Here is a 15,404-nt window from a genome sequence, read left to right on the forward strand (position 1 = left end):
GTATTGTTATGCCCATTAATATGCTTCACAGAATGTGAAGAACAGCAACAGCATTAGTTTGCTTATCTGAAATCCTGTTCCGTCTCCTTTCCTCCAGGAAATGCACAGTATAAAGACCACATTTTCAACGTCTTTCTTTTCTGCAAAAGGTTAGGTGGATGCAGCAACAACCTCCTTACTCCAGTCTAAGCAGAGCAATGGGTATTTTGCTAAATGAAAATATGTCTTTGTTTTTATGAACAATTATAGGATAAGGAAGGGTGGGAAAAGTCCTATGAAAGGGAAACTAGCTGATCAGCAGTGCCTGGCATTCCACTTGTCTATTGGTTAAAAAGTGCTCTTCTCTTACGTCAGCTCTTTCTGGAGAAGATAATATATATGTAATATGGGTGAGATGAAATTAAAATTATTTATGAGCCCTTCTACTGGACAATGTAATGCTGCTAAGTCCAGGCTCCTGCTCACAAACACTCTTTCTCAACTCAGTACATTGCCAGAGAGTTGTTTTCTTTTTGCACACCGTAGCTTTAATCTTGATGCCAAGGAGCTTTTCCTCCCGTTGCTCTCTCCTTGACATTTCTTTTCCCCTTCCTATTTTCATCATGAAAATAAATGCAAACTTCGGCACTTATGTTTCTGAGTGAGTCATCTTCTCTGATCACTAAAGGCTTCCATCTCCCATAAGGAAAGTTTCATGCATCACTTCTTAATGGTTCTGGCTGAATCCCATTTGTGGAAGGGCAGGTCACACCGTACCAGGAATCAGATTCAAGTGCTGAGACCTCTTCCTCTAACTGTTTAGTTTTACTAAATGCCTTCTAGGGAAGATGTTATAATTAGTTATTGGAGTGGCCAAATAAAACCTGAATGTCACTGTAAGTGAAACTCTGAAAGAAAAATAAAAAAAAAAAAAAGGGAAAAAAACCACAACATTAAGCTTCTGTAAAGCAATCTGCAGAATTTCATGTGACAGAGAGGCTTTGTGTTTTGAAAAGAAAGCCTTCTGGGACTCTTCTACATTGTTACGTTCCTCGTGCAAATTCAGCTTATATCACTTATATCCAACAAGTCATCTCTGTCCCCTGTAAGCTTATTATCTTGGCGATAAAAGGTCAACACGATATCACTTTTCACCGGCTACTGTGAATGGTCCCTTAAGGCTTGGTCCAAGCACTATCTTCAGAGCTAGTTTTCAATTTTTTCTAAACTCTATGCATTTCTCTAAAGACCCAGTTGAAGTAGGAAAAGAATGAAGTGCCTGTCTGTATACAATGTGTTACTTGGACTTGGAGTGGGCCAGAATTATTTACTCGCTTAAAATGTTATTCACTGCTTCCACTGGGTTCCTATTAGAAGACCTTTCAGGATGCTAAATACTTAAGTAGAAATCTTGGCCTTACTTGAGCCATGGAGAGTTTTGCCATTTAATTAATTGCCCTGGGACTTTACCTTGTGACTCAATGGATTTCTCATCTCCCCGTTCTATTGACTTCACTACTCTACAGGCACCATTTTAGCCACAGATGATAGCATTACTTAGGCCTTTGCTTTGCAGCTAGCATAATCAATACATAATCCAGTCTCCAGAGAAATCAATAGATAATTCTTGTTGTTGTTACGGAGACAGCGCAATCGATATCTCTGCTGATCACTACGTCTTAGTCCAGGAAAGTACCCCTCTCAGCTCATCTTTCCAAAGTTCAATTCTGGGAAAATATCTGAGCAGCAGAACAGCAACCTTGTTACTCAAATTAATGCTTTCTAATCAGAATTTATTTTAATAAGCATTCTTCTGTCACTGCGGCCAGGCTGTAATATGGTGTGTCAGAGGAATCCAAAAAATCACAGTGTTGCCTTGATTAGGAGTTCCTTTGCTGTGGTCTCAGACTAAAAGACATTTTCTCACGGTTTCTTCAAGTCCTATTTCCTCATCCTTTACCCACTGTTTATAATACAAATGTTAGTTAACTAAACACTTACTGAGCATTTCTGTCTCTTGCGATGGTGCCAAACTGCACAACAGCCTCATGGAAACAACACGGAGTCTGCTCTATCCTGGCGACACTTCCCCAGAATAGGTTCTTGAGCAGTCCTCAGAGCCTTGTCCTGTATATTTAAGGAGGGCTGCGTTTGCAATGCACTTGCTCAGGCTGGTTGAAGGCTTGGTCTGGGGTCATTAACCACACTGGTTTTATCCTAAGCAGTGTTATTAGTTGAAGGTCTGCTTTTCCTTCCCTGTCATTTTGGAGAGGTTACACTCCCGAGTTCACAACTCTCATGTGGAGAAGACGCTTCTTAACTGTTTGTCATTTGTGGTCAGGAAAATCTTTGGTCAGTGGGCAAAAGCCTTCTAGCTGCTCTGTGTTTGCTGGAAGTACTCTGACTTGACCCTTTGGAAAATGGAAACTTGCTTCAGCTAATTCATGTCAACCACACATGTAAACCTGGCTCACATCTGTCTGCTGAGGGAGGACAGGCCCCCCAGGCTGCTATGACTCCTCTCGGAGACTAGCCAGGGCATCTGAAAAGGCTGAGGACACTCTGCAAATAAAGAGCAGCCTGCTCAGGATTATCTGAGCACTGAAAGGATGTACTTGTCTGCCCTTGGCTAATGAATATGCTCATTAGTTTCCTCCTGACTTTTTCAAGGGGTTATCTTTTCCTTATCCCATCTGCATACCCCTCATCACTTATACTTAGTTCATGTGGCTCATCGAATGGCCAGATAAGTTCATTCTAAGCCTTTAAGGTTCATTCAGCTTCTCAGATACAGCCCCTTCTATCTGAAACATGTGTCCACATGGGAAAAAGGAATCAGCCTTTTCCAGCTGTCTGAAACACTGCCTTGTAAGACATCCAAGCAATCTGCAGGAGGTAACTTTTGTGCATTTGCGCAAAATGACAATAAAATAGACCTTTGGTGAGTCTGGTTTCTTGCATTCCCAACACACGCAGTGTAAACTTGGCTGGTCCAAACACGGGCAGGCATTTAGACAGGAGAGATGAGGAGCCCAGAGTGACTTCGAGGGTCTCATTTTTTAGATGATTAAAGTGCAGTGAGGTGAGTGGCACTCTAAGTGTAATGCAGAACACATTAAATAACATTGCATGGCATATCCACGCAAATTTCTGTGGACAGTTTCTCAACAGTACAGGAGTCCTTTGTTAGTCCTCCACAGCAGTTCAGTGCACCCATTGCAACTTGCAGCAATTTTCTTGGTTGTTTCAGCTTTGGGTTTCTGAAGCTAAAAGTAGAAGGGGTCAACAAATGTCTTTTTGAGACATTTATTTGATTTATTGTGCTAAGCTCAAGCAGTAGTAGGCAACTGTGCACTTGACCTCTACAAAAAAGAGGATAAAGAGACACGTGATGAAAATGGAAGTTAAACATAACCTATTCCTCATATGGTTCCCTAAGAGTAGAGAATTAGGATTCTGGAAAAACAGAATGATTTCAAATAAATAAATAAATAAATAAATCTGTTGACTATGAATGTATTTTAGAAGTAACCCAAATGTTTAAGTTATGGAAATGTGGCACTTTTCTTTCTATTCTTTTTTTTTTTTTTTTCTTCAGTAATGCAACTACACTTACAAAACTCACTTAACCTGCATGCCAAGCCTCAGCTTGTAAGTTGTTTTATTTAATCAAGCTAGAGTCTGACCTGAGTCAAAAATCAAGCATATAGCAAATTTATTATCCTAGCACAGATGCTGTTTGTCCCACAAGCAAAGCAGAGGAAGAGTGGAAAATGCCACTGCAAACAGTTTGTCATCTCCTACAATAAATGTCTTCCCTCTCAATTCTTTGCTGAAGGCAATTACCATATGATTGTTAATGGATTGTGTGACACAGGTGATTAGGGAATGCCCTGTTTTTAGCTGTGCAAGATAGATTATGTTTGCTTTCCTGGGTGTTTCCAGTCTTTCTGCGAGTAGTCCACTCTTTCCTGACAGATGTGATGTTTATTTAATTCTCTTCTTAATCCGTTTCAAGGCCTTCCCAAACTCTCTGCTGAATTTTCATCTCTTCTTTCAGGTGTTTCCCCAGGATTTTGGCCTAAAAAGGTGAAGGCAAATTCTGCAAAATCCCCACTGCAACTGATAGAGCACGACAGCCACTGACTTAAGTGCAGCCTGGCTTAGGTCTTTATGCATGAGTTACCTTCATCCAGAGCAAATAGATCATGGACTTCAGTGTGAGGATGGCTTGCAAAGGAAGGGTTAGTCATGTTTGCAGGCTTATATTTCAGAAAAGTGAATTCAAGCAGGGATCTGTTTGTTTTCCTGCAAGAAAGCCATTCAATAATGTTGAGGTTGTAAATGTGTGTTTATAGATAGAGGGATTTCTTTAATGGAACAAATGACATTTGGTTTACCAGAGGAAGCCAAACTAAGACTGTTGCAACATAAGGTTGCTTGCTAATGTTTAGGCTATCCATCAGTGAGGGAGGACGTTAAAAGGTAGAAAGGCTCTGATAAGAGGCTGGACATTGGATGCTATCCAAACGTATTAAGCACACATGACCAGAGAAGAAACCTGCTAACAGAAGCTTTCAAAATTGACCTGTCCTTTTTCGCCACTAATGTTGAGAGTACTATTTGCTTCCAAAAATGCTTGATCAAATGTCTGCCTGCTTGTAGTAATGCACTAGGGCAACGGTTCAGCTGGGTTGCTAAAAAAAGATGTTACCTTCTGAACTAATGACACTTCCAAGGACTGTGTGAGTAGCCTAATTTTGGTTAGTATTAGTCTTCTTTTCTACTCTGTTTCCCAAGCTAGCCCCCTCACCCTACTGACAGCTACTGGCACTGGTTAGTTCATCTGTTTTCATACCTTAATCTGTTTGTAAAATTCTTTTAAAAGGGGAAAAAGGCAACAAAAATTCAAACATACATTCCCTTCCCTCACTTAAAAACAAGTTTATATAAAACAATTTCAGCTATTTAGTTTATGAGCACCCCTAAAACAATAAAGTTTTGTGTATATACAAAGAAAGAATAGTTATTTAGGGGTAAAGATACCTCTATAAGCAGGTTTCCAAAGTGTTTAAAACAGTGTGGGTGGAGAAGGACTAGGGTTTAAAGATACTAAAAAATATCTTGCTAAGCACTTCTTGTGAGGCCCAGTTTTGCACTAATTGAAGTTCAAAGCAGAGCTTCTGTGGTGACCAGTTTATGTTCTTAATGTAAGCTGTACCAAAAACCCCATAGCTGGTTGGGATTGCGGTGAGTCTTTGTGTTTAATTGAAGAGTATAAAGCCTGAAGCCGCTTGCAGGACTTGCAAAAGAAGCTGATGAGACAACTACATTTTGTCCCATGAGAAATTCTGTTATTTCAAAATTACTTTCTGTGAGGCTTTGAGTGTTTAAGATTTCCTCTGGTCACCTATAGGAGCCAGGAGGAAATTTCTCCTTCTTGATCTAGGCAATCTTTTCCCTTCCTTTGTTGCTCTGAAATGAATGTTGTGGTTATGCCCCCAGATTCTCCAAATCAAATAATTTAACATTCCAATGAAACCACTCTTTGGATAAAAGGTCTGTATTTGGGGAACATTTTGACTCATACTATTTGCATAGCAGTTACTTGTTTGCCACCATCAGGAGCAGAAATATGGTTTCTAGAAAGGAGCATTTTGTTTTCAATGATAGCAGCTACAGAAAGTTCTCCTGACCATGGGAACAAGGAGGTATGGCTAGATAGCAGAGCCTGTCGGTGAGAAAAAGGAGAGCCATGAAAAATGCTTTGTATACGTTTCTAGCACTTGTCAGAAAGGACACCACAGTGGCTTCTAAGTTGTCCATGGTTCAAACCTGCAACTTGTACCCCAGCATCAAAGAGGAAAGGTGCTGAGGAAAGGTCCCAGAGAGGAAACTTCTCCTGTTCTTACCCCTGGGTTTGCTGAGGCCCAAGAGGCACCCCAGTGAGTCTGGAGCAAGCAAATCTGCCTGGAGCTAGCGTATGTCTGCTTCAGTAAATAAGTTCATAAACTGAGGTTGTTAGCATTTTGTGATGGATTAACACAGCCCCTCCAGGCAGAAGAACATGTTCAGCTGTTTGCTGAGGGCTCTATTGTCTTCAGCCATTGTATGTTTCTGTGTCAACAAATGTTTTGATAGCTCAGTAGAATATGAGGGAAAACAGATTCATCACGGCTCCAGATCGGTTTGCAGCTACAAAACAAACCCCGGAGTTGATAGGCACTGCTGATTCGGTTCATTTAGCTACCAGCAAGTCATCCCGCCCCCAGCACTGGGGCTCCCATTTGTCTCAGAGACACAGCACCAGGCTGCTTCTTAGAAGAGTGGGCCAAAGACCCACTTTTATAATCCTGGGTGAGGTATTTCGTGTGTTCCCACTGCCAGGGCTAGTGTGATTGGTTTGCACTGGGAGCTCTGTAAGCTGTGCCTGCACTATGGGCCCCCCTTTCTCAGGTATAATGTCTGTACACATTATTAATAGATAAATAGCTACTAATAATACAGCTGCTCTCCATACTCCCCATCAACCTCACTGCCAATTCCTTCATCTGTCATCTCAAAGAAAATATCCTGGAATTATGAAGCCTTGTGCTTTACTGGTTTGCCTCATACAGACCCAGATGACTTTGTGGTAGGAAAAAAAAAGGAAAAGAAAATGCAAAAGTTGATTACTTAAAATGTTGCAGCTGCTCCTGATGTAAAATTGGCTGCTTACTACAAATACTGCTAAATATGAGCAGACAAGATCAGACACAGGGCAAGAAAAAAAGAATGTTCCAATATTTTTGGGCATAACACCAAAAAGAGTCAGGAGACTGTGTGTGCTGTGATCGTACTGCAACCTTTCCCTCACCAGGTCGAAACGTGCCTAACCTGGACTTCCCAAAATCAAACTACTGCCAAGACTCTGCTCTATCTCCCCTTCTTTGCCTTCCCCTGTGTTTTTCACCATCAGTCCCTTCACGTTTCCCCTCTGTCTTTCACCAGCTGCGTGGCCGCTGCTTTCCAAGCTCAGGCTGAATCTCGGGTGCTGCTGGCCTGCCCCAGCCCAATGCAGGAGGAGATGCCTCTGGTAGCTGCCAGGATGACTTATGTACATCTACCCAGTCTCCTTTTTTTTAGTAGCCGCTTTAGTTACAGTCCTCCTTATGGCTCCTTATAAGTGATAGCCTCAAAGGACTGAGGGCAGTCACCCCTGATAGTCACTACATGTCCTGGAAACTACTTCCCCTGCTAGCTGAGCCTTCCTCAGACACCTGGGTGAAGGCAGTATTTCCAGGCTTTTGTGTATGAACTCATCACATCATGCACCACCTCACAACAAAGTTCGTTTCAGCCTGATCCTTCCATAGTTTTGAGGTCTCCACTGGTAGCAAATCCATGTAGAGATTTGCAAAGAGATTATATGTGGAAAATTGCTGTCAACCGCTGACAGTACACATATCATTAAGACAGAAGTGCTTGGAGACAGATCAAGAGAAGTTACAGCTTGAACTTTTGTCCATTGACTGAAACATTTTTAATTGTTTTAAGCTTGTTTGTTGTGGAATGTTTTCATAACCTGAGATGTAACATATGCTGCACATTGTTTGTTTTATGCAAGTGACTTTTAAAATAATTCATATCATTTCGATATCATGGCTGCATGTCTGAAACTTGCTGGGAGAGCAGTTGTATTTATAACCACAAAGTTAGTACGAAGTCTATTCACTCTAAGTGTGGTATCTTCCTGGTCCATATCATTTTGGCAGTGATGAACAGTCGTGTTTTAAGATACTATGATGACTCACATCCACTGGCTAGAGTTGGTAGAAAATGCAAACCTGTATTTCTAGGTTTCTATTTCTTTTTTCAGTAATTGCAAGCTACAGATTGACTGATTTGGGGAATCTGAGCATCTCTAGCTTCCACTTATCTCAGTGAGACTTCTTTGATTTTGGTCACAGACCAACACTTCTGCAAAACACAATTCTTAACCACCCTGCTCTTCCGCTCACTGTTCCTTAAAGTACTGTGAGATTGCCACCTATTGCCTCGTGAGGACTTAATCGTGCAACAGAGTTTTAATGTTTTAAGGTTCTTGGAAGAAAAGCGCTGTGTAAGGATAAAGTATTGCCATTATCCCTCTGTAGTAAAGATCTGTTCTGTTTGTTGCAACGTCAGTCTGACCAAAGTCATTGCTATCCCTTTTTGTGATCCAGTTAGCCAAAGCTCAGGGTTCTGCAATCTATTTCTTTTTGTAGGAGACCGTGGTGATTGAGACAAGTGTCTTTGAAGCAGGACTGTTCTTTCACAAAGCAGATTCTTGTTCCTAAGGATCTGCTCTGGGCTCCATGCAGTTACTGGAAATAATTGGAGTTGGTTACACCCAGACACCTGCTGCTCACCCCACCCTGGTTTCAGAACGGCAAACCCCAACTGACGGAGTTAGCAGGAAAATACTTTTACAGCAGCTAGCTGGCTGGCTGCTTTCACTTCCACAGACTTCGAGGCACCACATCTGGACCGAAGTCACCCATTTCAATGATTTGGCAGTTCTATCTCAAGGAAAAATTAGAACAAATAACACTTTTTAAGGAAAAAGTAAAATTATAAGAGGTTTCCTGAATGCCTCCCTTGGCACTGCCAGCGTTTCAGCTTGTTTTATAATGAGCCTGATGAGCTGATTTTGATCGATGAGAGGTGAGGTGTCCTCCCCACTGTCAGGGAAGTGTAAGTACCATGAGAAGTGCTGCAAGCACCATGTTAAAGGCAGAGGGAAGGTCCTAGCAGGAGGCTTACTTGTTTTCTGTCCTGTTCCGTTAAGCCTGAGGGGCTGATGGGCTGAGTGAAGTAGCCTGCAGCAAAACTTACTGAGCTGTCAAAAAGGAGAGTTTACATTTTAAAGTATCATAATACAAGGTGACACTTAAAATAACAGATAATGGGGACCTATGCAGCCTGGAAGTTTTCGTGTGAGTCTAAACTGGATTTCACCTCTTTTTGGTACCTTTAGTGAGGTGCCAAGTGCCGTGAGAGGGCTGGTTACAGGTGCTGCACGCACACAGCTGCATCTGGCAATGCAGGACAAACCAGGCTGTGTTCCTGTTGTGGTGCCCTCTGCGCCCACCAAGAATTTGCAATTTTCAAGCCACTTCTGGAACTGGAAGAGCAACTGGGAGACTATCTTTTGTCTTTTAAATCAGAAAAAAAATATGAATAAAATAAAATTTAGAAGTGCAGATTTTTTTTCTCAGAGTATTCCCTGGCACTCAGAAGTAACCGTGTAGCCCTGTCCGGTTTTCTGGATGAACACCAATCCAATTCCTAGCTGCATTTTTTTTTCTGAAAAATTAAACAAGAGGGCATCATAAACTGAGATGTTGCTTTGCTGACAAAATAAATATAAGAAGGTTTTCAGTTTCTGACTGTATGTGAGAAGATACAGGAGAGAGGAGATTTTGGTTAAAATCTGGTGAAAACAGTTTGGGATTTTGGCCTTTTATTAAACTGTCTGGTCAAAAAGAAAGGTAACCTGATGAGAGAAAAAAATGTTGTTGGATCAATTTAAGCACTTTTTGCAGTGCCAGAGTCTTGGGCCATGAATCTGGTTCCAGTCCCGTTAGCTTTACCCTGGTGTTACTCTGTTGACTCGGTTGGCTTCGTTTCTGATTTACATTAGTGTAAGTGAGATCAAAATCACTTTCTTTGCCTTTGGGAAATAGAATAGTCAGGGAAAATAAAAGACTGTACTTGTTAAAACTACTCGGTGGTTTGTTTTTGAATATAAGGGAATGTAACAGGTTTCTGCAGGTGTTTCTGAAGAGTTAGCAGAAAATCCTTTGTCCCAAGCTCAGATGTCTTAATGGAGGTGCGTGGCTCTCGTAGCTGCCGCGGGACATTTAATACGTTCAGAAAGGTGTCTGTTCCCCTGTGAAAGCCAAGCCTGCTTTTACAGCCAGGACCCACAATGCAGTAGGAGAACAGTGCTAATAACCATGGCATCGGGGCTGCAGAAACCTTTTGCACCTCCCCTGGGAAGAAGCAACTTTTTCTTCCTTAAGAGGCCAAAGTGTTACCTTTGGATGATTTCGCTCTTGGGATCCAAATGCTTGCTTGTGCTCATAACCTGTGCTTCCTAATTGTTCTCCAGGCGAGCGAAAGTAGGTTGGTGGGCTGGGTTTGGGTTTGCAATTGTTTCTGGTTTTGTTTTAACATCTGCAGGCTGTAGGTATGCACAGTACTCAAAACAGGGAAAGGATTATTTGATGGGGGCAGTGGGAACAGTGAGGTCTGAGGGAAAACCTCAGGAAGGGTTGTACAAAGACTCCCTAGGACTCCGGGCAGGGCTGGACAGGTTTGGGTATGCTCACCCCATATGCATGGGGAATCTGCCCCCACTCTGCTCTGAACAAAAAGGGCTGCGTAATGACAGTCCCTGTCCTGCTGCACCTACAGATCCCTTGGAAATGATTAGCCTGAGAAAAAGGAGTTTTCTCTTACAGAAAATGAAGTGGTCTAGTGAAGTGTTTGCTCTGCACTGGAAGGCTCTAGTCCATGTACAGAATGTCAGCGTATTTGTGTGTCTTTACTTACCTTGATATTGTTAGCTTGCTCCTGATATGTTCAGAGGAAGCAAAGATTCAAAGGTCAGCAATGAGTGGTTTTGAAAAACCAAGTGGTGACTGTATCTCCCACAAATGTGGAGAAAGTTCATGCCATTTTTAAGAACTTCCCACATTGTCTTACAGTTTGTTTCATTCATTCTTCTCCCCTTTCTCTATAAGAATTTTGTTTTCTCCTTTATGAAAACAATTTAGCTGATGTTTAGAATATTTTTTTTCAAATGCACATTGATCTCAGACAGAATTTGATGGAATTATTGCTGTAACATTGGCAGCAGAGAGGACACAGAGATATGAGAAAGGGGAAGAGGCACACTGAACGTCCAAACCTGTCCATAGTGAGGACCTTTTATTTGTAATCTGGGACTTGAGTAAAAATGGATTTTTTTTCAAAGCTCTGGAGTCTTTAGGGGATGGCAACATAAGTAAGCTACTGTGTGGTAAATTTGTGTGTGGATCTGCTGCCCATTAGTAATACTTATGTGCAGTCTACAACACTAACACCAAGCAGCTTACCTCCTCCCAGTTAAGCCAATGGGAAATGAAGTTGCTTGGCATCTGGAAGAATCAAGTCACTTGGCCTAAATGTCTAATTATTTTAGTTTAGGGGGTTAATAGTTAGTTTTGGTTCCCAATTTTGGCCTAAAAATCTAGAAGAAATCCTAGATTTTACTGGTAGCAACTACATTTAGAGGTCCTAATATCATTTTTTCTGAAGTATAGCCCCTTTCAGGTCAGAAAAAGACACTCCTGATTCACATAAGTATGAAGACTACAGAGTTCAGCATTTTTTCTCTACCCTATGAATCAGAAAGATGTTCAAAATAACTGTGTCAGAGCAGTAGACTCACGCAGCCATGTGCAAGCTTTGGGTTGCAGAGGAGCTTGTATAGCACACCCCATTGACTATGCGACGTACAAACTAGGAGTATTCATTCATATGGTTTCTTGCAAAATTAACTGAAATGCTGCTAGTTGTTAGGCTTTGGTTTCTTTTTTTTTTTTCTTTTTTTTTTTTTCTTTTTCCCCCCTGTAGTTTCAATCCAGCAGCTGTAGGACTGGAGAAAAGGACTTTGGGGTTTCATCCCTCCTTCCTGTGCTTCACTCTTCTTGCTTCTCCTTATTCTCTTGACCTAAAACTGAGATGTGCCCCACAGTTCTCAGCCCCATAATAGGCTCATCTGCCTATCAAGAAACTGTGAGACTTCTTAATTATTAGCGATATGCTCTGCCTGTGATTAACAGTGGATATATCTGAGGAAATGGAGAAATATATGGCGGAAATGAGGAAATTTTTCAGCGAGGTCAAAGATATCCAGCATGCTCTGCAGATTGTCTTTCAAGGTTAAATAGTGAGACTGCCTTATGCAGCGTGCACAGACAGTTCTGTAAACCATGGGTCCTATTAAAAAACATTCAAGTGGAACAAACTTACTTTTTCTTGTCACAACAGGCTCGTATTCACATTTCAGCACTGGGAAGAAAAAGATAAAAGATTTAATTCAGCTTTCACCATGCTGGAGATTTTCTCCGGTTCCACCTCTGCCCCTTCCTCTGTCCTCATTCCCAGTGTTTTTGAACTCTGCCTGCAATGCGTTGCAGTGCCTGCCAAGATATCTCTAACTAAGGGTGAGTTAATGAGAACATCTGGCCAGGAATGACTGATGATGCTCTGTGACCCACCCACTCAGCACATCTGGTGGTCACGGCCATGGATGGGGAACCTTACCAAGTGCTGTGTCTTCTGCAAGGAAAGATGTTTTTTGTTGTCGTCTATGGTTGGGCATACTGAAAATGCCAAAAATCTTTTGGTTATAGGAAGGGGCTTTCGTGTGAATGGGAGAAATGTCTTTAAATAAGTGTGTACACACACACACAGGCACTCACACATGCATGCATATACACTTCTTTATGTAATTACAGTGTACTTTTAATGCGTGAGAATGTGGGCTGCCTAAAAACTGTCTTTATAGATAATTAGTCCCAAAGGTCCTGAACTGGTTAACCATGGAGGCATGCTGCAAAAGACCTCTCTTTGGTAAGGGCTTTTTGAGGGGGCTGAATGTACAGTCTCTCTGAAGGGAGGAGAGGATGAAAAGAGTTTATGTGCTTGGTTGGCAAAGCTTCTTTTTGAAATGATTATTTTAAACCTGTCCTTCTAATGACGAATTAAAGTGTCCGGACACTTTTGCAAGCATCTTTTTATGTTATTTATATATAAGTCAATAAATACAAATGCTCCACTCTTGTTTTCCTTTGAAATCTTGATAGTTTAGGAAAAAAAAAGAAAGATGGAAGACTGATTTTTCAGACAGCAGAATGAATCATCAATGAAGTGAAAACACTGAGCAAATTCTCTTTTGTTTAAGAGAATGGTCTGTACACAGTTCAGGCCAGCACATTTTTCATGGGATGCGAGGGAGCAGTTCAAAGAATTGGCAAGGAGTGGGTCCTGCATATTCATGAGGTTGGGCAAGGAGGTGAAGGTACAGGAGGAGGCAGAAAAGCAATATGAGGATAGAGTGGAATGTGGAGTGAGTTACCACGGTATCCTATTTTACTGCTGTTTGACGTAAAGCTCCTTTGCTTTTACACAACCGCTGGAATTGAATTGAAGCAGCTCAGGGAATAAATAATGAATGTGTCCTTTACATGCTAACAGAGGAGAATCTGCACCTCGTCACAGAGATAATGTGCCCCTCTGTTCTCCCCCCAGTCTCCAGCCTTCGTTCCAGAAGTCAGTCAAGATCTTATCCAACAGACAGAGGAAAAACTCGAAAACAGCCCCTGCAAAGAGCTATTCTCTCACTGTACAAAGTAAGTATAACTTGATATCCAAAGACCACACGGCTGCAGTCAGCAGCTTGTAAAGACAGTGACAGGTAAAAAGAGAAATTGCAATTTGAATCCGAGGCATGTCTCTTCAGTTTACGTTCATAATCCTGGAGGCATAACTGACAAGGAGTGAAGTCATTTCATCTGAATGAAATATAATAAATATTTCCATGCCATTATATACACTACACACAGGCACTTAGTGTTTCAGGTATTTGACAGAGTGTTCTAGCCAAGTAAACCAGCCATGGATTTCATGCCGTGTGAAAAGAGCTACAATGCTAATGTATCCAAAGAAAACATCTCTGTTTCAAAATGAATAAAAATTAAGTGGCTATACAGTCCATTTAGACAGAGGAATGTGCAAACTTGCTCTGCATGGCTTTTCCAGAAAATCTTCAGCAGGAGAATGGAGCTTTTTTAATGCTTTACTGTCTGTCTGTGGAGTTCAAACGTACGTGCATTATTTCATCCTTTGTCTGGGAAAAGGCTTATCAGGTTTTGTAGCGGCGAGGCGATTTGTACTATTATGTTCTAAAGCTCCAGGTATGCGATCTGCATTTGCAAGTACTGACCCGAGTATGTTCACGCCAGTAGATCATAAACCAACAAAAATATGAAAAGGAGGGATCATCACAAGCTGGCCCATGTGGTTTCTGGCTGAGCACAGTTTGTTTTCCCTGGGTGATGTAATGGGGATTTGTAAAATTCGCTCCGCTGTCATTCATTGTTTTGACTCATTTCATTGACCTTTTCTGTTTTCAGTTATTCTTTGCGTTGGTAGGAGATGTGGGTTATTTCTGGCCTTCTCTTATAACATAGCTAGTTTACTTGCATTGGCCCGGTGTCATGTTGAGATGCTAGTATAACTTGCACCAGTTGTGTGTGCCAGTCACAATGACAAAGGCAGAGCTGTGCTTGACATAAAAAACCCTGATGTCTGTTTCCATTTCTGAAATCGATTTGAAAGCTGACAGTTTACTGTAAAATGCACTTTGTTGTTGCCAAGGAGGGGAACTAAAAAGCAAACAAGTGGTGAAAGGCAGCTATTGTTCTTTAAAGTACGTGAAGCTTTTAATTAACTGAAAGAAATAGGCTAGCGTTGGACACCACTTAATTCAGGCTCTTGTTCACAGACAGCCATTCCTTCTTCTCAACTGAAACAGATAAATTAGCCAGTTTTGAGACCTTGTTCATAAATATGCTGATGATCGTTTTAGGTGGACTGAAATGGCGTCAAAGAGAAGTTTTAAAGACTTGCTGTTGGTACTTACTAAATGTACTGAATAATGTTAATTTTGGAAGTGTTCACAGCCGGACCAAAAAAGGGAGCATGCACATAAATTTGAAACTTTCTATCCTGTCGGAGCAGGAGCAGGGATGAGTTTCAGACAAGTCCTTCTAGTTAAGATCAGTCTGCAGAAGAAATGTATGTATAACTGTATCTGCTGCTTTGACCTTTAATATTTTGACTGCCTTCCCCTGCCTCCCTCCAATTTCCCCTATAATTTTCAGTTTGATTTTGGATATTTGGCAAAACTCATTAAGGCAGACTTTTTCTTTAAAAAGAAAAAAAAATAAATAAATATGTTCACTTAAGGGAAATATTTCATCTCCTTAAAACAAATACTGTATGATCTGTGTCCAATCAGAAGTTGGACACAGCCAATGAAAACAGCAGCAATTTGTCTTTTGAATATGGAATATTTGCAATTACCTGCCTGTTCCTAATGTATGGTGCAAGAATCATTATTAAAAAATAAATAAATAAATCCAAAAACGTAGGAATAGTCGTTCATGAATGGAGAGGAACTGAACTGAGAAGACTCATTATTCTTCCTGAATGTTTGCTCATGTCTAGAACCACCCCAGGATGAGCCTCAGTTCATCTGTTCCCAAACCAGAGTCATTTTTCAGAGTATTTCCTCCTACAGCAAAATCTAGAAAAGTGTCTATTTACTCTTAGATATAGACACTCCAGCC

The 15,404-nt window shown here is 41.2% G+C and overlaps 1 protein-coding gene across 1 annotated transcript in view; it reads left to right on the top strand.

Annotated features, from left to right (window-relative positions):
• Nucleotides 1-15,404, top strand: part of GRK5 (G protein-coupled receptor kinase 5) — a gene marked incomplete at both ends in the record, with an annotated part of 157,304 nt that overhangs the window by 116,761 nt on the left and 25,139 nt on the right. The window contains one exon of the mRNA XM_084289786.1: nucleotides 13,303-13,403. Coding sequence (XP_084145912.1) covers nucleotides 13,303-13,403 — 101 coding nt within the window. The remainder of the gene's footprint in view (nucleotides 1-13,302; nucleotides 13,404-15,404) is intronic.

Source organism: Netta rufina, assembly GCF_964035555.1.
Source record: "Netta rufina genome assembly, chromosome: 7".
NCBI lineage: Eukaryota > Metazoa > Chordata > Aves > Anseriformes > Anatidae > Netta > Netta rufina.